Source organism: Merops nubicus, unplaced genomic scaffold (genome assembly GCF_000691845.1).
Source record: "Merops nubicus isolate BGI_N331 unplaced genomic scaffold, ASM69184v1 scaffold4935, whole genome shotgun sequence".
Taxonomy (NCBI): Eukaryota; Metazoa; Chordata; class Aves; order Coraciiformes; family Meropidae; genus Merops; species Merops nubicus.
Genome location: NW_008607516.1, coordinates 59,949 through 87,692, shown reverse-complemented (window position 1 = coordinate 87,692; position 27,744 = coordinate 59,949). Strand labels below are relative to the sequence as shown.

Below are 27,744 nucleotides of genomic sequence, written 5' to 3'. Positions count from 1 at the left end.
ATGAGTGAGGAGGAGGAACAGAAGTCTTTAGAAGATGCCTTCAACTCTATTCAAGTACGAGGCAGTCAAGGACTTTTGGGTAATTAAATCTGGAAACAAGTTTTAAAAAGCACTTACTGCTCTGGTGAAGCATAATTAGTGTGCTGTTAATACCATCTCAGTACTGGTTTCCCAGCTATTACAGTTCATATTCCCCTGGCAGTAGAAGCTTTTATGCAGATGCAGCCTCTGTAAAACTACACCTGCTTGGTTTTGCCACTCTTGCTGACAAAAAGAGGGGTCAGAAATCTTGTTTTGGGTACATCTTTCTGCTGGTTTGTCTTGCAGTCATAGTTATTTTTCTCTGTTCTGCTTTATGCTACTGAACACTCTGAGTTTGCTGAACACTCTGAGTTAGAGATGGCTCCCTTTTTGTGATGGGTAAGCTAATTTCTAAAGATCACTTCCAAAATGTTTTAAATTTGTGAGATATTTCCAGATTACCAAGAATAATGTAAAACCTATACACAGAGTGTTACTGTTAGATACAGTATATTACTGTGTTTGTGTACAATTCAGAAATGTAGAGACTGGCAGTGGTGAAAGTCACTGCTTTGGCAGGCACAGCACTTTGCATGCACATGGTAGTCTGAGCTTGGGGAATTTGCTTGAGGATGTCAGAGCTCACATCCCCATACCCTGGCAGAGATGACTTGGGTTTTTATGAGCCCAAGTGTTAAAGATTTGGGGGCCTGTCTTTTACTCAAAATATGGCATCCAGTGGCAATATCCCTTTTAGCACCTTTTCAGGCCTTCTGGAAAGTTTCCAAGTGGAAGACTCCCACCTCCTTAATCACCAGAAAACACTGGCTCTCATCTGAATGTCATTCATTCAAGTGTACTGACCTAGCCTGACCTTGTTTAGATTGAGATCTAATGAGCCCACAATCCAAGGTGGTGTGGTAGCTCTCAGCAGGCTTTGCAAATAAGCAAGTGTTGTGTTTTTCTGAATCCATGTGTTTTAAATTTATCGCGTCAATAAACAAGTGTCTCACATGCTCAAATATGGACTTTACAATCTTGTAGTTAAGACTAAATTGCAGCACTACAAATTGTGATGTCACTTTATAAATATAGAAGGAGACAAGGTGGAATATTTATTACCTCACAACAATGAAGTCCTGTTGGTTGGTTTGGTTTGGTTTGGTTTTTTAAATTTAAATAATGACATAATACTAAAAGTCTTAATCTGAATGGCTCACAAACTTTGGACACATCTTTCAGAAAAAGAACACTAATGGTTCATTGAAAGCAAAATTAAAAAATATGGCTGTTCAGCTAAAGAAAGGTGAGATGCATCAGTGGAGTGTCCTAACAGAGACCATCCAGTTTATCATAAGTACATCTAGGCTTTAAATTCCAGTGAAAAATTTGGTTTTATTTTCTTTCAAATCCCAGGTTTTGGGGAAGGTCGTTTTTGATTGTGTTGGATTATTTTAATTGCAATAAAACTACCCTCAGCTTCAGTAGAGCGTGTACCACCAAATGTAGGTATTTTATGAAGCACATAAAACTTGAGGCTTTCACATTAAAACCCAGTCAAGGACAGATTGTGGTGCATAGATTAATCAAATTGGCTTGGCTGGGTAAAACAACCAGGAAAGTAGTTTGAGCTGTAAGGCTGTGAGTGCTTTCCCAGTGCCTGTGCTTGGGAGTCCCAGGCAGAAGCTGGATCCATCCGATTTCCCTTGGGTGATGCTGTGGGGTAGCAGAAGGTCCCTCCAGCTGTAAATCCCAACTCTTTCACGCCCAGGACAGCCCCAGCCCCACGGGGAGAACAATGCTCTTGTTTCAGGCAGCCCACGGTGCATCAGTTGGGATGCTGGAAACAAACATGGTTAGGGCTCGGTGTTTACGCTGGGACCTGCAGGGAGGAGCAGCTTGTTTTGTTTTAACTGAGGGGGATAAAAAGCTTTTTGATAATGCAGGGAATGTGAGGGGGAAGGGGAGGTACAGAGATATGCATTTACTGTAAGTATGGAGAAGCAGAGGCCTCTTTATCAGACTGGCTCTAATGATGTGCCACAGTCACTTTATTTGAAAGCTTCATGGCTCACAGAAAAGTAAACAAATTCATTACATTATTTTTAAAAGAAGATTAACTGTAGTGTGTCGTCTGTTGGACAGCTGCTGTAGTAATCTTTTACAAACACTTTATAAATGACCACCCTCAGTGTTTTCCTGGGCTTTGTGTGGCTGGTTTGTTATTTTAGTAAGTACCAGGGTGGCTTTTCAAATGAAAACGTTGTTTCCTGTATAACAATTACATACCTACCTTCACCCTAAATATTATTTTATTCTCAGCGTGATTTATAAAATGTCTTCTATACAACTGCAACGTGTGTTGCTTTTGTGCATCTGTTTGCACATGAATGTTGGCATTCCCATGAAAGTAGCTAAAAAGTTTGTTAAACAGAAAAAGCAAATCCATTTTACTGTCCCACTCCCATTTATTCCAATTTCTGCTTTCTTGCTCTTTTTTAGCCTTTGAAAACAGAGAGTTGAAAAGATGAGTCAGAGTAAACTTAGGTGATACATGAATTACTGCTGAACAAAATGAGTAGTCCTCAGCAGGTGTCTCTGGCAAATAAGGTTGTGTGTGGGTATTGTCTTGTTTAACCATCCTTAGCTTGAAAGTTGGCAAGAGCAATGTTATTTAGCACTGTGTTCAGATTTTTTTGCTTGAAAGCACTCAGCTAATACAAACTGATGCAACACCAGGGATTTTTCAGTTTATAAAGTGGTTTTAACCATTTTTTTCCATAAAGCAGTTGATCTTGTGTGTTCAGATTTCAGTTTGGGGTCCCTTGTACAGGTGAGGAGGAAGCAGAGGGTGGAGGAAGAGTGTTTTTTTGCACTCAGTTTGTTTGGCCTCCATGGGTTGCCGATGCTTTAGCAGAGGACCTCACTTGGCAAGTATGATGCTATAGTAAAGCTGCTGGATCTGAACCAAGTCCACTCTGTGAATGTAATTCTTGTATTTGGAAATGCTGGTGGCTGTTAGACTCCTTTATCTCCCCAGCCTTGGGATGTGAGGTGCTCGTGCAGCTGGTGTAGCCCTAGGTGGCTCCTCCAGACTTCCTACTTGTCTCTATATGCTCCACCTTCAAAGACAGGGCAGTTCTACAGATCTCTGTGAGTGCAGTGTTCACAGTTCTGTCACTTGAGCAGAGCAGAGCAGAGAGGTGGTGGAAGTATAGTCAACAGTAAAATTATGAAGCTTGAAGCTTCTGGTTTGAAATGTTACCTGTGCCCTTCAGTTGCATTTATGCGTCTTTTGTTCCTGTAGAAATATAAACACTTTATTTAATTGTTGACTATTTCAGGCAACAAAAGAAGAGGAAGAACTTACTGCAGAGGAAAGGAGGAAGCTGGAAAGAAAACTGAAAAAGGAACGCAAGAAGAAGGAAAAACAGCTGATGAGGGAAGCTGGAATATCCACTAAAAAAGTGGAGCCCAAAAAGCCATCGGGATCTGAGCTGGCTCTGGCCTATTTAACCAGGTAGGACTGATAAAACCATGGCAGGTGCTCCCCCAGAAGTAAGCTGTAAACCATGCTGGAAATCCAGAACAAGCTGAACCAAGCAATAACACATTAAAGGAAATTGCTGCAGTTAAGCTCTAAGTTAATGTTTCATCTCAGTTGACACCCAGCATACAGTTGATCACCCCATTGTGTTTCTATCATGAGAAGAACTGAGAGATGTTAAATGTGGTGCAGACATTTTACAGAAAGACAGCTTCTGTCCTGAAGATCTTATAGCTGATAGATAAATACCACTGGGTTAGCTGCACTTAAAAGAATAAAAGGCACATTGCAGAAGAGATTGCACTGAGGAAATGAGTTTTGTTTCTTGAGTGCACTGTCCTAAACAAAGGAGCTCCAGTTGTTCTCTCTGTATAAGCAAATTGCACAAAGTGCTTAAGCATTATGGAGTCTGAATTTAACCCCTTGCGTGATGTTTGGGTATTTGTAAATTAAGATGGGATTATGCCACTATTTAAAAGTTAATAGTGTACAATGCCTTATTTTTGCATACCAAATATACAGCAACTATAGTGGCTGATTTCAGATTGGAGGCAATTACTTCATCTAGTTAGCACACTTATTTAGAATATTTAACATTCCAGCATAAAGCAAAGTCTATGGTTAAGCTGAAGAACTACAGCAGAGCATTCATAGTGCCCTACAGACAGTAAGAAGTCATGTGTAAACAGGACGATACTGTTTATTTTTCTCCAAACTGAAAAATATACCCTCTCTGTAAGACCTCCAGAAGACTGGGGTGTTACTAATAGTGGGTTACCATGTGGAGTAATTCCAGGGTTGCATCTCTGGCCGTGCTCAAAATTGAAGCATCCAGACTGTCTGAATTGTTACTTACCACTCGCAGTGGGGAGGGAGGAAATTAATGGCATTCCAGGCAGAGGGACATGTGCATTTTTGTTACATAACCCTCAGCACGCAGCGATAGCAAAATGACAATAATATTTTTGATCTGGAAAACAGCTGGAGTCGTTCACCACTGTTTTGAACTGCAAATGGATTGACAGTTAGCTTTGAACCATCTGCTCAGACTGTACTTTGGTATGTGTGCTAGTAAGTGGTGGATCTCTAGATAATGGATTTCAGGTTTGGAAAGCAAAGGAACAAGCTGTGGGGTTTTGCTTGATATTCCACTTATCTGCATGGATTTTAGCCTTGTTAGGTGAGAGAGTATGAAACTCTGTTTGAACTAATATTTGAACCAATTTGACTCCAGAATTTCACTTCATCTGTACCAAATTTCCTGGAAACTGTAAACCTGCTAATGTCTTGTGATACACGGAGTCCAAGGGCTATATGTACAGCAGTTGGTTGTGAGGCATAATCTCAGCAACAGACAATTCCAGTTTTGGAGAATTAATAGACATAGTAATAAGCTGCTGAAATGCCAAGCAAACATAACCATGAACACCATTCTAGCCTATGATGTGCCAGGACCATCTTGCACTGTTGTAAATTACAGAAAATCAGCATATTCTTTTTACACCTCAAACATTTTTTCAACCCAGCAAGACTGGAAAATGAAACAAATGGATTTGAACTCATTGGAGGAGTAAGCTACTAGCTGGGGAAGGGAAACTACAGTCTGAGCTCTGGAACTCCATTGCAAAATCCCCAGCAACTTCAGAGGGTCAAGGATTTCAGTCTACATGTTTTTGTAGGGCTACAGGCATGAATAATATGTGGGAGGATAAGTTAATCTTATGGATGGAAGCGATTAATATATAATTATAATGGGAAGTAAACAAATGGGTGCTGTGGATTTGTGCTTTGCCCCACCTACAATAAAAACCTTTACATGACATATGGTGAAGTGACATCTTAATTCCCTGATGACATGTGAATGTCCTGTAGGACAGGTGGAAGTTGAAGTCCCATATGATAAATAAAAATGTCAGGTTTGGTTATTAAGAGACCTTTGACAGTGTGAGAGCACAGTCATGGCTTTAATGTATGGCAGGAAAATATTGAATTTCTTTTGGCGAAATTTTGTTTGATAACTTGAAAAGAAAAGTGTTAGAAAGCATTCAATGAAAGATCATTTTGCTACACATCTAGACTTTTGGCATGCAAGGGAAAATGAAACTTCTTTTGGAGGTCATACACATTGTAAGAGGCAGTAATATGCTCAGAGCACAGAATCATCTTTGGTATGTGGAATTCTTCACCAGGAGAATAAATTTCTGTTTCAAGCAGGAAGGTCAGGTAACAAAATCTTACTTGAAGGAAATAAAACATATTTTCACGGAGGCTCCTTGTGGTCAGAGAGCCCTGTTTCTGCAATAGCCTTGTGTGTTCCATTTAGAAAATGAACTGGAAGCAGCAGGCAGCACACAGGCAGCGCTCTTCCCATCGCCGAGGCACAAGGTGACTTCCCCAAAGACATGCCTCACCTTTTTGGTCAAGCTGAGGTAATGAGGAGAGCACTGGTGGGCAGGAGCAGGGCACACAGTGTGCAGGGGGCAGGACTGCCCTGCCCCACGGCCCTCAGACCAGTGCTGCAGCAGTGGAGCTGGCTTAGAGGGATGCCTCGCAGGAAGAGCAAAGCTCTTCCCTTGTGCAGATGGGATGCAACAGGAGCTGATGCCAGCCAGAAAACTGCAGCCCCCAGCTAGCCCTGAGGGTGCTGAAGGGCTTTCCCCGTGAGCTGGGTGGCATTGGTATCCCAGGCTTTCCAGCTGCTTTACCATTTGAACGAGACCGGGGTGAGCTTGCACCAGGCTTTGGTCTCCTGGCAGACAAGAAGCAGCCAAACAGTTCCTGGGTTTTTTCCCTCTCACTTTCTGTGGGAGAAGGAAGGGGGAAAAAATTTCTTTCCTTCACCATTTTTTATTTCATGTTTTCTTTCAATGAGAAACCACTCAGGTGGTTTCTCAGTGCAGTTCTGCCTAATGCAGCAACCGCAGGATGCCTGAAGAAATAGAAGAAGGTCTACTATGGTCAGATTCTCCAGCTTGCTGAGGGAGCAGAGAGGAAGATCTGGAGATATATCTGAGGATTAAAGATAGGGAGCTTAAAGCAAAAAGCGAAGCAGAAAGGTTATAAAATTATAAGAAAGAAAAAAGAATTATGTGGAATGATGAAGAAAAAAAAAGAGTGGTACTGAACAGCAGCGAAAAAAAAATGTGTAAAATTAGTGTAGGGGAAGAGGGAACAGCAGGAGCCAGGAATTATTAGTGGTTGAACAAACTGCACAAATCTCTTCCTTTTAATGATGACTAGCCTTTTTTCTTTATGATGGTAAGTGATTCAGGTTTATGATTCAGGTTTAAAACCAAGATTAGAATGTTTCATTACTTTGATTCTTGGAAAATATTGAGTAAAACTTCATCCTTTTCTGAGTATTAAGTGCCTTCAAGTGAAAAGATGTTGCAATTCATGAGGATGGTAATTAGACTTAATTATAACCTAACTGACCCTCTGTGGTGTTAAAATGTTAGCAGAACTTGTTTGGCTTGGCAAGCCACTCTCTCCTAGAAATGTTCTGTTCTTGTGTTTGCCTTTGGAAGTTCATGGCTATATGGATCTGCACATACAGTTTTCTCCATCGCCCACTGAAGGAGTAGAGATATGAAAAGATGTCATTAAAAATATGTGGAACTACAAGATTGATATCATCTGAAGTAGTACTAATAAATAATATCGTTATCTGGATGTTGCTGTGAATTACCTAAGCCTTGCAATGTTATTTACCATGTGTTAATTTAAAACATAAGCTGCTGGAGTACATATCTTTCTGTAATGATTTATGGTATACTGGTAATGTACATCACCAGCCTGTTTCCCAAGGCATTATCTTTTCAGTTTTCTTTATAGCTCTCTCTGTCCTCATCCCTAATCTAAGTTTAGGTGAGATGCAGAGAATATCAGAGATTTCTTTAAAGAAAATAAAGGTGCTTATAAGAATAACAAAGCAAGGGCCTGTTACAGAAACACAGAAGTGAGAGACAGGCAGAATCTCCCATCGAGTGGGGAAATAGTCTTGACTCTGCAGAACACAAGGTGGATTTGCTGAGCACAGTGGCAGCACTGCTGGGAGCACTGCACAGCCCAGGGTGGTTGCTCATCTGCTGTGTTTGCAGGATGGAAACAGATCCCAGGCCTCGGTCAAACTTCATTACAAACAGTGCCAAGCAAGGGAGGTTTTAAAGCTGAAACATTGTACTTCCCTTCAAAGAATACAGAAATCTCAGGGGTGTTGCTGTAAGCATTTATTTGGAGACTTTGCTGTTTTAATATCTAGATAATCTATATTACACAGATATAAATAAAATAACATCTATAAAGTATATCAAGTTCTTACTCCTAGTGGAGCAGAGGCCACCTGGAGAAGGGCATTCATAGGTAGCTTAGTGTTCTCTCAGTGTCAGCATCAAAGAACTTTCTGCTTTTTGAACCAGGAGGGGCTTGTGCTGGGCTGTAAAGAGGTCAGTGACATTTGAGATTTGTGGCCAAACTCCTGAGATGATGGTGGCCCTTCAGGAAATCACACAACCATACATCCTACCACATTTGGGACCTGTGGCTCTGCTGGGAGTCTTCTCTGTGCAAATACAACGCTCTCATTAATATTTAAAAAAAGTTTCTAAATTTGAAGTACAGTGAGTGGGCTTGTGTCAGATTTCGTTTGCTTCGTTGATCCCATAATGTTTTGAAGCTGTTATTCCACTCACAGGTTAAGTATTTTTTTAGCTGTGGTCAGTGATGGCTTTTGATGTTTGATTCTGAACTTATTTAAGTCATTCTCATTGGCCTTAGTCTCTGTTAATTTCAAACTTGACACTGATGTTGATGTTTCACCATCAATGACTTAAGCTTCTAGATATGAAGAGTGACTGGTGCACTAGAAATCTAAACATACACAGAATCTTTTTTCCCCCTTCTGGAGGCAGACTCCTTGGGTTTGATAACAACTAACATGAGTGGTTAGTGTCATTTCTCCTTCCCCCACCCTCTGGGACAGAGAATGAGTTTCCTTCCTGATAGCTAGGTGCAGCTTATATAAAAAGCTCCTCAGTTATCTTGAATTTCATAGAATTTTGGAGAACTGCTCAAGTGGTGAATCTCAATGAGCCAGTAGCAAAAATAGTATGTGAACTTAAGAGAAACTATGGTAATTAGACACAGAAATGTTACTGAATCTCCTGCAGCAACTGGGGGTTCAAGGTGTCTCAAAAGAGCAGCTTTTCCTTAAAGATTAGGGGCATAGTTATGGAGGCTAGTTTTGCTCCAGTAATCATAGGGCTGTTTTTGAAAAGTTCTGGGGCAAGCATTAACTCTGGATGTAATTATTCATTCGTGCTTTTGGTCATTTTGTCACAATCATTAGTTCCATAAGAGGCCTCATGAATCCAGAGAGGCAGATACAGGATAAATTTGCATTTGGCTTTTGTTCTGCCGCTGTTTTATATGAACTTGGGCAGGCACTTGCTACTATCTGATTTCAAAGGCTTCCACTTTTCCTAATGCTCTAGAGATCAGTTAATTTGTTTTAGCACTTCTTCAACTTGCTATATTGCTTGACTTTTAATTTCTACCAGGGCCTGACCTGCCTCTAAGTGGGATTCCTCTCCTTGACCTGAGTCAGCCTGTCTGTAGAACTGAATGTTTCCCAACTGATGTTAATAGTTGGGCAGATCTTCCTCATTTTAAAGGAAGTCACTGTCTCTGTTAGTGGCAGAGAATAGTAGTCTTATCTTCTTAAGAGTGAGTTTCCTTAGCATTATCATACATTCCCTTGTGTAACTTCAGTACCCCGTGGCATCTGTTGAAGCCGCCTCAGTTTGTTTGCAGTTTCCTAGCAGCCCCAGCGTTCCTCAGAAACTCTACAAAGCTCTCTGTTGCAATGCCCACACCTTCCCTATTTATAGGGTGCCAGTATGCTGCCAGTTATTCTTGTGGAGGTGGGTGGAGAGGGCATGTTAACTCTACAGATGCGGTGCTGCTCAGGGCTACTCTAAATGTACTCAAGCCTATTCTCTTCTGCAGAAGGCAGAGCTTGCTGTTAGGGTGTATGAGGCAGAAGAATTGTTCTGCTGTGTTAGACCTATTATTGAAGCTTTCTAAATCATTGTATTGCCCCACATTTTGTAAAAAACCTCTCCCCATCCTGGTGTTTACATCCTTCTCATGGCTATGTTGGTTTTCTCAGTCTTGCTGCCCCTTCAGTGAAGCAGTATGTCCGTAATCCTTCGTCTGTTGCTAGTCCTTCCAGACACTGATGTGCTCTGCTGCTTGTCTTTGATCTCCTGTGTCTGTGATCCTTCTGGAAATGCAAGACCTGGAAGCAAACGGGTTGTTTGACTGGAGCCACCTTCCAGCTTCATGCAGAAGGGACTGAGTCTTCAATTCCTTCCTGCTCCCTGTCAGTCTGGCTTTGGTTTATGGGCAATGACATTAGATACAACTTTGAGCTATAGCACACCCAGATTTCACATTTAATTTGCTGCACACTAAAACCCTTTGCTTTTTTTTCCTCCCTCCAGACTATTACTCAGTATTATGTTAAGGACAGTGTTGGTATGAACATGCCAACTCTGGACATATTCACTGTCAAAGGGACAGTGCTTCTCATCCTACGTCAGCCTGGCTGCAGCAGGTCAGATACCCGGTCATTTCAGAGCTGCCTTTATGATACACATTTCCACATGTTAGTGTTCTCATTATCATCTGATTATTCAAACTATGCATTTAGGATTCTGTGAATGTCACGTTACACCCCCAGTAATAGCTCCATACAACTTTTGCCTGTTTGAGCAAGATGTCTGACTGCAGCCCAGCTTGATGATTTTCAGTCCCTATGATACAGTTGCTGACTTCTGGATTCACTTTCCTGTATCTTGATGGCAAGTGATCTGCAGAACTGTGTTGGAGCCATGCCAGTGTTTTTCTAACCCCTACGTGACATGCACAGGATGTCACATTGTGCAGGAGTTGCTTTTAAACCATTATTAACTTCTTGGTGGGTTAGCTGCTTTTTATGGTTCTAATACAACAATTTTGCTGCTTTGCAAGAGGCACATTAACATCTCACTCTTAGTTTAGTGAGTTCATGAAGATTGCTGTTTCTTAGGCATATCTCATCTCTTTTTCACCTATAAATATTACAGCTGTCCAGACTGAGATCCAGGCTTTGCCAGATGAAGGCTCACCAAAAAAATGAAGGCAACAGTTTTGATCTGTAGGTCTTCCATGTGAGTCCAGCTTTTCAGTGCGGGTGGCTGAAGAGCTGCTGGTGCAGAAGAGGGGAAGATGCCTGCATCACACAGTGCTGTGCAGAAGCTCTGGCTCGGGTCTGGGAGCTGAATAACCAGGTTAACACCCAGATGAGCCTGAATTAAAGAGTCATGGCTCTCTGCAAATGAGCTCAGTCACTGCATGGAGATGATCTATTAGTTATACACCGTCCAGTGCCAAAGCAGGCACCGAGGCTTCTTTAGCTGTTACTGAAGATAAACTTGCAGTTAAAGGTAATGCTGACAAATAATAGTATTATTTACTACATAATTCTAAAAACAAGTAACCTTAGAGCCAATCTTAGCTATTTTTATCAAGAACTTCTGGGAAGAAAACGAACCATAGGAATATATTCTGGGTATCTGTAATGCTGTCCTGGAAATGCTCCAGAGGGACAAAATTACTTTTTAAAAAAATAATTTCAGTAATTTCTAGCAAGTCTTCTCCATACTGGTGTATCAAGTTATGAAGATCATAGGTACTTAAAAATATTTTCTGATGTATTTTGCCATTTCTAGCTTGCTGTGTAAGCAACTCTTATTTCTAGAGACAAAACAGGTGATTGCTTTGAAGATTCTGAAATGTTAGCTTCTAAGAGTTTTCAGCTTCACTATATGTGGTTGTTCTCAGATACTGCAGATATTTTTGTGGTATTTTCAACTCATTCAGAAGCAGGAAGCCTTAGAAACATCAATGATTGCATGATTTTCCAGCCAAATTAGTAAATTCTTATGATGCAACTCATTCAGCTAAGCTTTAGAAGAGCAGCTGGACTAACACTACTCACCCTGAACCAAACCTCTTATGGTTTAGCTATTAATATTATTCTGGATAAACTCCTTTCTATAGGGAATGGTTTTGGAGTAGCTTTCTTACCCCTTTGCTTAGGGGTAATGTGTGGCTTAAGAGGAGAAAGCAAGGGAAGCTCATGTCCATGTGAGATTTTTCTCAGTCAGAGTCAGTAGCTGTTCTGTCTGTCTAAATCTGCTCATCATCCTATTTAGTTTATGCAGTGGAAAAAGATTTCTTCTTGTAATTTCCATAACCATAAATGGTCACTAAATTTAACAAAAAGGGGGAAATAGATTAGGAAACTCTAATCCTGCTTTATGGCTCCAAATCAAATGACTCGTCTTTCTAAATCTTTGAATTAATTTTATGGAAGGTCACAAGTACACATCTCAAAGCGGATTCAGGAAAAGCTGCAGAGTGAATTACTTTGAAACCTTCTGTCTCTTTGTGCTTCTACCATTTTTTCAGTGTGAAAGAAAGCTGTAAAAATATTTACTTGGGCATTTGGTTCAAACGTTCTCATAGAGAAATACTGTATTTAATAGCATCATTAACATGAATTCACAAATCCTTTCATCTGACATCTGTCATTTACAGGATCAGCTGAAAAATACATTATCAACTAACCAGGCCCATGTTTAAAGGGCTTTTTCTTTTTGTTGGTTTGTTTGTTCAGTTTCTTAACGTATTTTCTCTGTCTTCTCCCCATCCTGGTAATGGTAATTTGCTTTTCCACAATACCTTTCCTGATAGCATATCGTGATGGTATTTTGGCAAAATAAATTAAAAATATTTTGACACTAATTTATTCACTCTTGTTGTGACAGCTTTTGAAAAATTGTTATCTTACTCAATTTTTCAGAAGGATAATTTAAACAGTGATGAAGTCTGTGACTCACCAGAGGCCTTGTACTATCTGAAGGTCTCCTTTCAAGCAAGTGACGCGAGGGAAACTAGACATAACTTTCTTCTCATCATGAACACAGGCTCTGTTTTCTTTGGCTCTATACCAACACTTGGTCCCAACAGACTTGTAAGATTTTTCTCAATTCCTTATTTTGAAAGAGGAGTTTGCAGAGATTGATTTTTTTTTTTTGGTGGTGGTTTCTCAAGACATTCCTCAAGGCCACTGGCAACTAAACTAACCTTTGGGTGTGCATGCAGTGTACAGATGTTCCAAACCCTTCTTGGTACTTTGGGAGAGGTTTCTGTCTTCATAGCTGGGGCGTCCTTGCATTTGTGGTGCTTTGTAGTAATACTGCAAATTCCACTTTATTGCTGCTGATAAAACTAGGAACAAAAATTCCTGAGATAGCCAGCTGGAGGTTACAAACAGCACTTTTATCCTCAGTCACTAATATAAGATTTTTCTCCTGTATATGACCTTGCATCAGGTAACATTGGTGACTCTTGAGGTGACTCATTCTATGCCTGAGGAGGTTTCCCATGCAATCTTGATAAATCGATTTTTTTTTTTTCAAAAGTTTAGTTTACTTTTAGTTATTTATATTCTTTTCAGTAAAATTTTTAAGATTCCTCATAATTTTTCATGTATATATGTTGTCACAACTATAAATTGTATTAGCAGCAATTAACCATTGTGCTGTGAAGTACTTCCTCAGACTTGGGTAAAAATAGTTATGGTTTCTTTGCCTGATTCTCTTTCCTGTAAAATAACATCTTTATTTGCAAACCCAGTTAAGAAAATTTAATGCATCCTTTCTTAATGACTCTCATTTCCAGTAAAGCAAAATCCAGTATAAATGAATTTTCTTAACAGTTTATTAAATGTAGCCATTAGATATTTCTTGTTGAGATCCAGCTTTCATCTGTCCATAGTATTAGACAAAAGAGATTGCATTTAATTGAATTAAGCATCTTTAATTTATTATTGCATCTGAAATGGCTTCTAGAAGCCTTGTGGGTTGTCTTAGAGAGATTCAGAAGCAGGAGTCTTTAATAACAGGCCAGTCTGCTTCAGGACCACATCATGACAATAACTAGACATTGTCATTGCTCACTGAAGTTGTGAGTGCTCAACACTTACCACAATCACTTTGACCTTTTCCATTTGTCTTGAGGAAAACTTGTGCTCTCTGATGTCTGCTGTCCCCTGGCTCTCCAAACTCCTTGTCTAGTGCTGACCTCCCAGCCCAGGCATCTCACCCTTAACCCATCTTCTGGAGACATTTTGTACTCACCCATCTTCTTCCATTCAGACTGTGTTGTTGACGTGGCAGAAATGCAAAAGGAAAGTTTTACGTTTTCTCTGTGTCATAACATTTAGATCTAGGAGAATTAACACTGCTGCTCACTTCCTCAAACACATTCGAGCTATTCATCCGATGCCCAAATAAAACAGTGGTGAGTAGTTTCATAGCCCTAGGGAATCGTTGAGTCTAGCCAGCCAAAGCCAAAATTAAAATTTAAAATGCAGTTGGCAATGATTATTAATCAATTAGCTCCAGGGAGCTGTCAAAGCTTCCTGGCCTAGAATAACAAGCCATATTTCTTAAATAATAAAACTAGGTCTTTAATAAAACTCGTCTCCTGCTTCACACATTTATTAATGTGATGATGCCCAAAAAGGTATCGGTAAATTACTTTTATATGAATAAAGTTGAATTGGAATGAGAGCCATCTGCAGGAAGCAGTAATTGGCAGATCAGTTTCTTTAAGGATAGATTACTTAAAATCTTAGCCGTCCAATGCATATCACAGGCTGTTGAAAGAGGAGAATCTGATTCTGGCCTGAATACTGTAGTGCAGCAGCAGATTTTATTATGCAGTGAGAGCTGCCTGAAAATATCAGCTAAATCAAGGACATGTGAGTGGGCTGTCAACTGCTGTACACTTCTAGGTTGATCTTGCTTCTTTCATTGGTTTCTCCCTTCCTAGAACTGTTCTGCAAAAAGAAGACTAAATAGTCCTGTAAGGTTACAGTTTGGGGGATGCAAATGGCCAGGGCCCTGCAGCACTCTCCTCCTGCCTCTGCTGCCCTTTGTAGTGCATGCAGCCATGGGACATCCAACCTGGGGATGTGAAAAATGCCAAGGATGGTGATGGATCTTTTTTATTTTGTTTTGTTTTGAAAGCAAGCTTCTATGTTTGTTCTTGCTGTTGGTGTCCAGAATAACCATAGTGTGGTGTCCTGCACATATTCCCAGCCAACCTGGTTTTGGGGGTTTTGTTTATTTGGTGTTTTGAGGGGGCTTTGTTGTTTGTGGTTTTGGTTTTAATTGCTGCTAGCTTTGAGATAGGCCTTAAAATGATATAGACTTTTTTTTTTTGTATTATATTAGTAAATGTTTGCCTTCTCACAACACTTTTTGCAGCTTGTCTGATTCTGATTTCATTGAATCTTCTAGATCTAGCTTGAAAGGACTTGCACTGCTTATCCTTGTGAGCAGTAAAATCCAGTGATTATTTGCTCTAGCTGAGAACCACTCCAGAACCTAGTCTTCTCAGATACAGAATTTGAGAGTTACAAGCAGTGATTTCAGCCTGATTTCAATCTCCATACTCTTCAAATCCTTCCTTTGAAATGCAACAATTATTTTAAGATTAAGAAATTATTCTTTTGTTTGTTCTTAATTGTTTAATCTCTTCTGTTACTCTTTTCTTCTTTGGGATGCTAGGGGGGAAAAACCTTTAAAAGTCTTAAAAGCTGATTTGAAGTTAAAATAAAACCCAAAAAAACAATTAAAGTGAGGTACTCTTTGCAACTCAGCTTGAATGCATGCCTTGGCAGGAGTATTCTGTACCACAGTTGGACATTATATGGTGTAATGGTAAGGCAGAAGAGAAGTAACTGTGTTTGTTTTTTCTGGGTCTGGTAGCATATCCCTCATCTGATCATCAGAAAGCATTTATATAAATGGATTGTTGCCAACTTTTGGAAATGGTTTTACTTGCAGCTGGCTTCTTACATGGTTTTCATCCAGACCATGGGCCCCTCTTTATCTCCTCGTACCCCCCAGGATGTTCTTCATGGGAGGGAGGCTTAATAGTTGTTTTCATTTTCCCTTTCCCTTATTTCTGGTCTGGGCATCAGTATAACCAGAATTAAGTGCAAGAAAAGATGGACATCTGGAGAGGAGATGGCACTTGAGCACAGCACTGGGATAGCACTGAGCTGTATATTCCTTGCAGGAGCAGAACAGATTGGCTGTGAAGGGCTCAAAGTCTGGTTTTTATTCTTCTGCTGTGATAATTCTACTCCTGCTTTGTCTTCTTTTCATGAATGTATGTAAAATAAAAAGCACATTTAGCTTAATAATATAGTAACATTAGCTGTTGACTTTCAAGCCCACTGCTGACCTTTTTGTTATTACTGAAAACAACAGAAAGGTTTCAGCATATTATTACTGCTGTATATTTTTTTCGGATCCAAATGCATTTGTGGTGCAGTCTAATACAGATACCAGCAACTAAGTAACTGTAGTAGAAAAAGCATGTAAAAAAACAACTGTACTTTTTTTTTTTCCCCCCAGTGGAACTCTCTTGGCATTTGCAGGTAGGTTGGTGCCTATGAGAAGCTGATATTCAATGTGAATAATTTACCCCTAAGTGTACTGTAAGAAGTATGAGCTCTGCTCATGACCCGCTGTATAAATCTGAGGCATTGTTACAGTTTTCTGGGTCAACTTTCCTTTCCACTTATCATCTGTCTCATCTGTTTATACTCGAAGCTCTTCAAGGGAATGTCTCGTGTTGCATTTGAGCAGTGCCTGTATTGGAGGAGGAAGGGGATTTCTAGCCTGGCTGAAGCTTCAGGATGCAAACATAATGTAAAACGTTACAAATAATGGCAAGTGATAAAAGTACATATGATAAAAGATAAGCTGTGATAAACATTTTATGTAGATCTAATCAAAGCTTTGCTCTAAAGCACAAAGACCCTTTCCTTTTGTTTTATAAATACTTTCTAAGAAAACCTGTGACCTGTGTAATTTGCTGTGCAGACACAATTGGATACAATCTGTCCTCAAACTGGACATCAGGACAAATATGGGACACTAAAAAGCACATTTATCTTTTTTCTGCATGTGTGATTCCTCAACTGAAAAAAAAAAAGCTTTCTCCCCTCGCCTTTTCACAACTCTTTAGTCATTATGCTGCATCTGAAACAGATGGAAGAACTTATTAAAAATTGTTTTTAAACCACAGATTGAGACATGGTGCCAGGATTTTCAACCAAAAATGTGGCACTGGTTCTAAAATCTGTTGACAATTTTAGAAAGTTTTCTTAGGGCAAAAGTGCTCCGTTAGTGTCTGTTCTTCTCTTCCAGGAAAATAAGGAAAACCTTTATCTAAGTCATAAGTTAATTAGTCTTCCAAACTGGATTTGAGAATATCAGCATAAATATATTAATTTCTCCAGGAATCAGAGTTGATGCCACAGATTAGTGTATCTAAGGTTCTAACTACAGCTGTTCTGGTCAAGTCTTTGAGAATCTATCTAGAATTTAAATATTGGATTTTTTTTTTTTTTTTTTCAAATGAGGAAAATTAGCATCATGTGCACATGAAACGAGTTTTCTTGCATTGAGCACTGAAGTGCACTGCAAGGGAGATCTCTGGGCACGCAGGCGTTGACAAGGACAGATAAAACCTAACTTTTTAAAAGTAAATTTGTTTCAAATGCCCCTGAGAGAAATAGAAGAAAGTCTGAATACTTCCAATAAAAATAAACACTTTTACATTTCCTTTTAAATAATCGTACTTGTTATAACTGGACAAAAAATTATTATTCCTACTTCTCGGTATGCACTATGGGGCATATATAAAACTTCTATCCACATCCATATATTTTTTAATGTGTCCACATAAAACCTCCATCCATAAAACAGCTCTTCTCCCACAAGAATGACTTTATGCCAAATTTCTGCTCTCTCCACACCACTTCCATGGTTGCAGGGAGCCTCTCTGAGGTGCTGGGTTCCCATGCTCACCTGTTAGCCATATGTGGTGTTATGCTTGCCACTGAACTGACTTGGGTAACAGCATTCCCAGGCACCAGTACAGGCTGGGCAGGGACTGGCTGGAGAGCAGCCCTGAGGAGAGGGACTTGGGGGTGCTGGTGGATGAGAAGCTCAACATGAGCCAGCAGTGTGCACTTGCAGCCCAGAAAGCCAACCAGATCCTGGGCTGCATCAAGAGAAGTGTGGCCAGCAGGTCGAGGGAGGTGATTCTCCCCCTCTGCTCTGCTCTGGTGAGACCCCACCTGGAGTACTGCATCCAGTTCTGGAGCCCCCAGTACAAGAGGGACGTGGAGCTGCTGGAGCGTGTCCAGAGCAGGGCCACGAGAATGATCCCAGGGCTGGAGGAGCTCTGCTGTGAGGACAGACTGAGAGAGCTGGGGCTGTTCAGTCTGGAGATCCTTGTGGTCCCTTCCAACCCTGACAGATTCTGATCTGTTGTAGCAGAGGACTTTAGAGCCCTAATGGCTTAATGGTTGGACTTGATGATCTTGAAGGTCCCTTCCAACCTAAAGGATTCTATGATTCAGAGTTTCCAAATTTGGGCCTTCTCAGGGCAGTGATCTTGCCTTAAAACATAAGTGGAGGGATTATAAAGTCGCTGTTATCGTGTGTGTTGCATTGTGACATATGACAGCAAAGCACTCCAGTGCCACGTGTTTCAGCAAGGCTCCAAGTATCTTTGCCTGGGGAAAAACATGCTGAACTTCATTCCTGCAAGCCTTAATCATGTGCTGTGACTTCTGTTCAGCCTTCCTTCTGGAGCACGTGGAACATAATGATCCTTACAGGCAGGTTTCGAGATGATGAATAACTGAGTGTATCAAAACAGAGAAGTCCCCAGATAAATGCAGTGAGAAGAATGTGACCATTTTTTTTGTATAGTGCTGTAGTATACTGCTTTTAAGGTTTTTAGTAGATCTTTTTGAGGTAGCCTTAACTGTGGTGTAATGGATCAGATCTGTTGCTCTGTCCCTCCTCTGAGATTCAGTGAAGCTGAAGAGAATAAGATACAAGAGTCCTCATGGGTAAATCACAGGAGAGCAAGAGGAGGCTGCGCTCTGACCTCCCTCCTCTGAGATTCAGTGAAGCTGAAGAGAATAAGATACAAGAGTCCTCATGGGTAAATCACAAGAGAGCTGTGCTCTGACCTGGTCCTCAGGGCTGGAGAAACCTTACAAATGAATTCCCTGATGCTAAGCCTGAGCTGTATGCTGGAGAAGCCTAAGTTTGGTGTCAGTCTGCTTTACCTTGGATAGATGTCTAGGCTGGAACGTGTATCCAAGGTGGGCTGGGCCATCAGTGGCACCAAATTGGAGCGGTAGATGTAGGTGAGTCTAGGTCTCCTTGCGTTTGACATGCAGCTGTACTCTTGTGTCTTCTGGAAGGATATCAGCAGTCACATGTCTGGCTGTCCTGTTTCTTGAGGCTTGTCTCCTACCCAATAATCATTTCAAGTTGGCTCAGTGAAACAGTTGGTTCTCACCACAGTGCTTTTCTGCCCTCCATGCTGCAAGTTGTCTGCTCTCTGCCTGCTTACGCTGGAAACGGATTTGTGTGAGATTAATGTGGATACTTAAAGTCATTTATGAGATAGACCAGTGAGAACCTTGGGCAGCTTTTCTCACATGAAGCTATCATGCTAAAAAACAAAAGTCTGAATATAAAATTCCCTAAGCTGCTGAAGTAATTTGATTTCCTCTGTAGCTTCCATTTCTGAGCCATTTAGGAGGATCATTTGCACAAACATAAAAGTTCTCTTTAACTAAAGTCAAGCAATGTGTTTTTTCAATGAGTTAGGGCTTGTAAGAGAGATTCAAACATTAACTGTGTAAAGAAGGCAATTAGTTTTTCTAGAACATATTGGAATTTAGCCCGAGGTGTACTGGAAAAATACACATTTTGCACACGTGTATTTATCATCCAAGTCCATAGTTTATATTAGATCTGGACATGGATACTTCTAAGGCTATCAAATTAATGGTTATTTGGATGTGATTGTCTATAAAAAGGGTTTTTTAAACTATAATGTAGGTGGTCTTTATTTAATCGCTCAAAGGAAAAGCCTTTTCTACTGCTGTAATATGTCAAGGAAGCTTATCTGCACATAAACAGCAAAATGAGACCTCTCTTGTGTTACAGAGCTTTAACTTCTGAGTTTAAAAGTTGAGCATTTCTAAAAATGTACTAATTATGTCATTCTGATAAAAGGAGACAGCCCTCTCACTTTGTCACGGAGTCCTGCTTTCCATAGGTTTTAAAGCTGTCAGAGGAGTAGGAAAAAAGCTGTCATAGGAATCAGGGGAAAACTTTTATTTTTATAACTGCTGGGGGTCCAAATACAGATGGCCACTGCCACGTTATCCATCTTAAAGACTGCATCCATTTTCTTGAGTGTTTTGCCCGGTTTGACAGGAATTAGGGTCAAGAGAAGGATCATTTTCCTGAAGGTGGAAACCAGGAATTGGTGCAACCATGGATAGAGTACCAGTTAAAAACTTGGTAGCATTTTCTGGAGAGTACACCCATAGTTTATTAAGGAAAATACTTTTTTTTTTTTTTTTACTGCACTCATTAAACATTTGATTCTAACAGGACAGAGCACAAACAAAAAGAAATCATTTGTGAGGCTCTAGTGCTGTAAAGCACACAAACGTACCTTCTGCTGTTGACTATGTTGAAGTATTTGGTGTTTATATGAATTATTATGGTGTATATAGAGGAAAACTGTTGAGGAAAACTAGCTGAAACTTCTTTGTTTCTACAGGACGATTCACCAGAGTGAAAGTCAATGTGAGACCTTAGATGGAGGAGTATAGGGGCTTGCCTTAATGTGTGGAAGAGAGCATATGGTTTTGGTAATAGGCTAATAAGAGCAATTAACCTTATAGTGCACTCATTTGTTGGCCTCTGTTGTTTATAAACTAGGTAATAAAGATATTTTAACATCCTATAGCTTTATAGGAGTTTAGTGAAACCAGGCTGTATTTGTTAATGCCTAACAGTAGTCAGGTAATAGCATTAAGTGGCAGAAAAAAAATAGGCAGAGAATAAAATATTCAGAGTACTGTGTGGTACTGATGAATATAATCACAAATATAGAAACACATAGTATAGTTTAAAGAAATAAAAACATGTGTTAAAGGTTGTCCTTAGGAGAGAACTGTTTGCACAGGATTTGGTCACAGATGTGTCATTCAGCTTGGTCATGTCACCTTGCAAAGATTCCAATGTAAACTTTTTTCCAGGCTTACTTAACCTGAAGAAGAATTCTAATCTTAGCACCTTCTTTGTGCTGTGTGGGTAGGCAGCATTTCTTAGAACATCTTCCATCTTTCTTTTAACATCAAGCACCATCACCATCGTCCTGATTTCTCAGTTAGGAGCTATTGTGTTTGCCTGGCAAGCAGAGAATCTGGGCACAAAGGAGCTTGTCCCCCCAAACTGCACCCACAAGAAAAGCCCTTTTTACTTCACTCCCAGCTTCTGTCACTGCAGGTGTTGTCATTTTGACAGTCAGGTGTTGCCCAGTTGGGCGCCTTGTTGGTGCAACCAAAGGTTGAGTGATCTTTATTTTGCAAGTACTTTGGGTTCTGGGTTGGTGGTGATGGGAGAAGGATGGTTTCCCCATAATAGTATTTTTCTGTGACTTTTGGCAGTCAGCTTTGGGGCTTCTGTTTTTGTGCAATATTTGTACTGCAATCTTTTGCCCATTTACTGACAGCATCCCAGAAGAGACCTCTAAATCAATTCATTTGTGGATTTAATTTGAGCATGTAAAATACAATATATTGTGGTTATTAGTTTTGTCTCTTCTTCCTGGTTTATTGTTATTTGTCTGGTTTTTACCTTATATGTTGATTACAGACGTTTTTATTGAGTTTAGCTAGTGATAATCCTAATGAGTTGTTGGTGCTTTTCATTCTGAATTTGAAAGACAAGACAATAATTTTTTTCTTCTGGGTTTTCTGCAGAGACTTCCATGAAATCTTTCTGTACCAATTTGTGGTCTTGGTTTTCTCTCTTTCATTGAATTGACTAAACAATGTATTTGCTGGTGCAGCATTGACCGAATATGAGGGCTCTTTTGCTTTATTAGACTTGACAGTGTTTAAACAATACTAATTCTCATATCCAGCTGGCTTTCCAATTGATTTCTGTGCTTTCTCTTGCTGTGTAAAACAAGCTGGAACATTAAAGACATCTTGCATGTTACCCTCTGGAGACTTGTTTTTCTTTAGAGAAAAATCAAAGAGAACGTTTTCTGGTTTTTTCTTTTTATATATTTTCTTCTGGATCTTCAAGTGATATTTCAGTGTACGTGTTAAGATGCTCATTTTCAAGCACATACTTGTAAAAAGCAATCTTCATTTTATAGCGGAATTTGCTAGTTTGCTCTTTTGTTTATAGAAATAAATATCTCTTTTAGTCTAAAACAGAATATACCAGCTTTAAAATCACATTCAAGATGTACACAAACGTGTTGTTTTAACCCAGCTAAAATTTTGCATATTTAAAATTTGTTTGCTAAACAGTCAGTGAACGTTTGCAAATGTTAATCATTGCTTTACCCACTCACTTTTAACAGTATTGAAGCAGCCTGGAGTTTTGAGCTAAATATTGAAATCAGAATGACTGGGCAAGAGTGAGACATAAAAAACAGTTTTCTATCCTGTAACCATCAATGTTTAAGTCACGCCTTTAGACAAATCCTAACTTTGAAACATATGCTCCTGAAAAATGAGTTTTCTCTGGTCTAGAACAGTCATCTGTGATGGGCTTCAGCCGTTGTTGAGGTGACCGAGGAGCACTACTCTCTCCATCCAGTCCTCTAGAGGCTGCTTAATTTCATATGAATTTCAGTTTATTGTGAGATACCAACTTTCTGAAACCCAAACGTGATTCCTCACCCACTCCAGCTCCCCAGATGCTCAGATATCCTTGCACCTGGACTAAGGATTTGAGGTGCTCAGTTGTCATGGGTCAAATGAGGGCAATGACCTCTCAAAAAGGACTGGTTAAAGCCGAGGAGTGAAACCTGATTTTTAACTTCAACAGATCAGTTCTTTCTAAAGAAAAGTTATAGCATTCTTGGCCATAGTGTCCTCCTATAATCTTCTCTTTTTTCAGGGAAGCCAGGTAGCCATCTCTTGTGTTATTTATTGCCACTCATACAGAATGTGTGCCAGTGTCTGTTTCACACACTGTCATGAAACCCTGTGTTGTGGATAAAAGGTCACTTGGAGTCGTTGTAGGCAATATTTTCTGAATAATGAATGTTTTGGTCACACAGTATTTCATTTAAGCAGTTTTTTTTTTCCTTTACTCTAGATGGTCTGAAAACCCAGAAGAATGGAAGTTTCAAAAGACAAGGCAAACATGGCTTCTCTTGCACATGTATGATAAAGAAAAGGTTTGTATTAATGTTGCTCTTTCTCAGAACAAATAGGATATAAGGTTTTATACGTTAGTTGTAGCTATTCTTTATTCACCAAAAGTTGCTAGTACTAGCCATTCACTTTTCTAATAATTTAGAGATCAATTACTTTGTTTTTAACCAAAATGCAGAATCATTTTACTTGCATGTAATTAATCTTTTTATTTTGTTGATGATCATTCTTCTGTGTATGCTAGATTTTTATACTTGATATATGTCAAGCAGTTTCATGTTTTATATAAATCTGGGGCTTGCTGAGTACTTGAGTCACATCCTTAATTTGAATTTCTGAGTGTGGAACCCAATACTGTAAACCACGATTCTCATTTTGCTTCAGATATCTATGGCACCATATAAGATGTACAGCCATACTGCCAGGATCTTCAAATAGCTTTCTCATTAAAATATAAATGAAACCTGATGTTGATTGTAAAAAGCATAAAGTATAACCAGAAGCTAGGCTTGCATCCTTGCTGAGATCCATTCATTTCATAACTTACAAAACAACAGAGATTCAGTTTCCAGTGAGCACCTGACCATCGTGGTATCGAATGGGGGTTTCAGGTCCTTCATTTTGTTGTGTAATAGAGCAAACATCGAGCTGTTTGCACTGTGCCTTACTTATTGATTCATTTTGTTGACATTCAGTTAGTTTTTGCTGATTTTTTTTTTCATGTGCAGTTAAACATTTAAGCATATCAATCTCCTGACCCAAATTACTCAGCAGCTCTTAAGCTGGTCACCTGACATAGGGTGATACCTTTATGATTAAAAATGCTTTCAGAGAATTGGGTAATTAAAAGCAGAGTTTCATGAAGGCAAAAATGTTCACATCTTTTTAAAGATCAGTTGCAGAATACAAATTTGATGGTTGGTATCTAGGTTGTTTGCACTTCTTCTATTTTTAAGTTTCTCCTTTAAAAGTCTTTATCAACCTTTCTAAATCAACATAGGTTATTTAAAGCTATCTAGAAATTGTTTTACAGGCAAAATGAAATTTTTACTTTTTCACCTATTTACTTTGTGTTGAAATATACTGGGAAATAGTTAACTAAGTAGTGTTTGCTTTATGTATAAAAACAGAACCTAACTCCATATTTCTCAACGCTGAAATGAACCTTCCTTTCTATTTATTTTTTTTTAATCTGATGGAAGTGTTATGATTTATTTAAATTCACATGTTTTCTAGCTTAATCATCAGAGATGCATTGAATAGGAGCTTTAGATAATGATTAACATCTGCATCCAGATTGAAGAAAGTTAGTAGAACTGCTCAAGTGCTTGTAATTAAGCGTATAATGAAGTCTCTGTCTTCATCGGGACTGTAGGGAGGGCAAACCAGCTTCTTTTGAATATTTTTAATACCCAAATTCAACTTCCTGTCCATGACAGAGTAAAATCTGTTGGATATCCAAACGTGAATAAAATACAGTAGGAGACATGAGTTCCTTTCCTTCTGCAGCCACGTCTTTGATCTCATGGTGTCACTTGGATGCCTACTGAAAAGCCATGCAAAGGAGTGAATTGGGTCTCCTGTACTGATAGGCCTCTTTCTGTGAGGAATAAGTTGAGGTTTTAAAGTCCTTTGCAGCATGAGGGTGTTTTTAAGTCACTTTAAAATCCATCTGGTGGTTGGCTGACAGCTGCCGAGCCAAGCTTGTATACCTACAGTGTATATACTGCTTCAGGGTCCAGTATAAAGTAAACACTAGATCATTTGTTGATCTTTCTCATCTGGCACAGCATTTTTAGAAAGTAACTATATCATCTCCTGGACCACAAGGCCCTGGAGGGGGATCTGAAGCTTCCTCAGAAGGTAACTGAGAAAAGCAGGTTTGGTGGCAGTAAGCTGAAGTTCTCTGTGCAGATGCCTGTATTTGCTTTGCAAAACATGTGGGTATCTGCAAGTCTAAGGAGTCTGCAGAGTCGCAGAGTATCATTTAAAAGTGATAACTGTTCTTCTCCTGCTACTCTTTTTCCCCTCTTTTCCCAACGATGGTAATCATTTCACTTCAGGATATTTCTCTGTAAGTCCATTCCAGTGCATATTAGCTTGTTAGAACAGAGGCAAGGTTAGTGTGTGAGGGAAAAGGAAACAAGAAAAAGGTCAAAACAATTTAACAAAATAATAATAATAAAATCCCTTAAGCCTCACTTCCGCTTGCCAGAGCCATGGTGGGAGATCTTGAATATCCAATTTCAGGCCAGCCCAAAAGCTGACCTTAGAAGAAGGATTGTGTTCCTTCTTGTAATGCCTTGCCAAGAGTTCTGAAATTTCAGCTCCTACACTTCTGTATTTGAAGAATTAAAATTTGGATTTCCTTAACTTTTTGCTGGCACTCTCTATGTTCCAGTCCTTCCTGTGGCCCTGTTATATGTCTAAGTTAGGAGGAGATCTGGTGTTATCTTGCCTACGTGGTACTGCGTTGTAAGCTCTGGCTGAAATAGACTTAATAGCTGTGTGAAAGAAAAAAACTCAGGCTTCTTGAGCACTTAGCCTTAGCTAGTCTGTTTTCTAGGCTTCAGGCAGCCACATGTCTGTCTGCACACTTAATATTTCTTAGTTTAGTGTAGGCTTTTAATTGCCCCTTCAAGCACTTTGCTTAAACGATGTACTAATAACTGTAATTCCACAGAGTGGGGTAGGACTGTACCGTGAGGTCTGAGAGCAAGAGGTGTAAATTACAGAGATAATTTGGCTAGGGTTTGAAAGATAGAAATGTTGCTGAGCTTTAAAAACCCAGTACTGAGTGCCAACATTAAAGGAGCACTATCATGCTGAAATTGTTTCTGTCTGAATGTTTTTGTCTGTTATTAGTACCAGTTTACCATGAGTAAAAAGGTTTAAAAAGTACACACATTTTTCATTCTGTTTAAAATGTGCTTGATATGTATATTATAGCAACATTTCATATAGCATCCATTTTAGTATTAGTCACTGTAAAATTGATGTAATTTTAAAATCTGTATTATTTCTTCAATGCAGGAGTGTTTGTGTGAAGAATTAGAAGGTTTTCCATGGCATATAAGTTATGAGGCTGAATGCAGACTTTAGTTTTGATGTATTACTTTGTAGTATCTCTGATTGGTGAAGGCAGTGTTGGAATATTCTTTCCTCCTCTTCTTTTGGGGTGATAGAAGTTTTAGCCATCAAAGTTATGCTGCCAAATGTCGATGGAGAAATAAGTTGTAAATCAAGTATCTGTTGAAGTTCTGTCTCCTCTGAAATGTTGATACTTTGCAGAATTGAAACAGCTCTAGAATAATTAGTCTCCAAACCTTTAAATACTTACGCATGTGTTTAACTTATGTCAAGTATGCCTTTTAAATTTATATGTGTCAAGTTAAACATGGAGAAAAATATTTGCGAGATTAGGTCATTTTAACATCTCCTGATTTACAGCAAAAATATTCTCTTATTGACTCTAACCTTCCACGAACAGACAACATCAAGTTAAGGTATACCTCAGCACAGATCTGTTCATCTAATGCTTTTGAAAACACATTGGTTTGAAATACTGAATAAATAATTCAACCTTCTTTGCCAGGTTATTGCCAAGTGATTAAATAGAATGCTCATTTAAAATACATGGTGTACCAGATAAGCTAAAACTTAACCTACGACTAGTTAATTAGAAAGGGAGTGAAATGGGGTTAATGCAACTGCAGATGACTAAGCTGCCTTTAATGTTAGGCATGTTAGTAGAGCCTATCAGTTTTAGTCAGCGTGATTTAAAAATTATTTCCATATGTCTGAATTCAGTTTGTTTTCCAAATTAAATTCCATTTCTTTGTATAAGTGTTCTGTCAAAGTGCTTGATGGTGGGTGGTATCCCATCTTAGCAAACAGATAATTTTGGGTAGGGGCGAGGGTAATTCCGGCAAAATTCTTTCCTCAGACATGTGCATGCAATTCTCACTGAGTTTATTAAGGTTTGCATACATGGTTCCAGAAGCAGGAATTGGCTAGTGGGTTTTTTAATTCCAAGAAACCCTCCCAGCCTTGAGCTCGCCGTCAGGGAGCGTTTGCATGTGCGGAACGGCATGTCCACATCTGCTCAGAATTTCCTCTCGGATGCGTTGCCCATCTGAGCACATGATGGTCCTCTCACCACAGTCCATCCCTCCTGGCAGCTTGAACCTTGGCAAGGAGCTCTCCCACTCAGAGGTGGGCACTGGCAAACACAAATGCCCGTGCAGTTCTCCTGATGATTGTTCAGGTGATGCTTTGACGTGACTGTGAACGAGCATTGAGCAAGAAGAAAATAAAGCAATTATTTTTGTCTCCCTTGGTTTTTTCTTTAAAGGTTCCAGACAAGTATTTCACCATTTTACTGGACTATCTCCAAGGCCTTCAAGGCAGTGCACGAGACATAACTGTGCAGAAAGCTGAAGATTTTATGAAGCAGTTTGATGGTTCTGATGCAGAAGACCCCAACCTGCCGGAGAAGTGCGAGCGTGTACGACAAGTTCTGCAGCTGCTGTCCTGAGAGTATTTTTGTGTCTTAATGACTCTCTGGTGGAGAGAAGGATAGGATGTTGTACACAGAGACTATAAATTAGTTGTAAAGATGTATTTTCTAATAAGAATCCTAATTTTTCAGATTTTGCACTCATATTTTTTCCAGCTGCAAATATTTATCATGTTTAGATATGATGAAATCAAAATAACATATTTGGTCTGTAGACATCCTGTTAAAAATAGTCACTGT

The 27,744-nt window shown here is 39.5% G+C and overlaps 1 protein-coding gene across 1 annotated transcript; it reads left to right on the top strand.

The window, feature by feature from the left end:
• LOC103772619 (chromosome unknown open reading frame, human C7orf50) lies at positions 1-27,522 on the top strand. The gene is made up of 4 exons (XM_008939958.1): positions 1-54; positions 3,366-3,541; positions 22,927-23,008; positions 27,340-27,522. The coding sequence occupies exons 1-4, from the start codon at positions 1-3 to the stop codon at positions 27,520-27,522; spliced, it is 495 nt and encodes a 164-aa protein (XP_008938206.1).
• Positions 27,523-27,744: the final 222 nt, after the last annotated feature.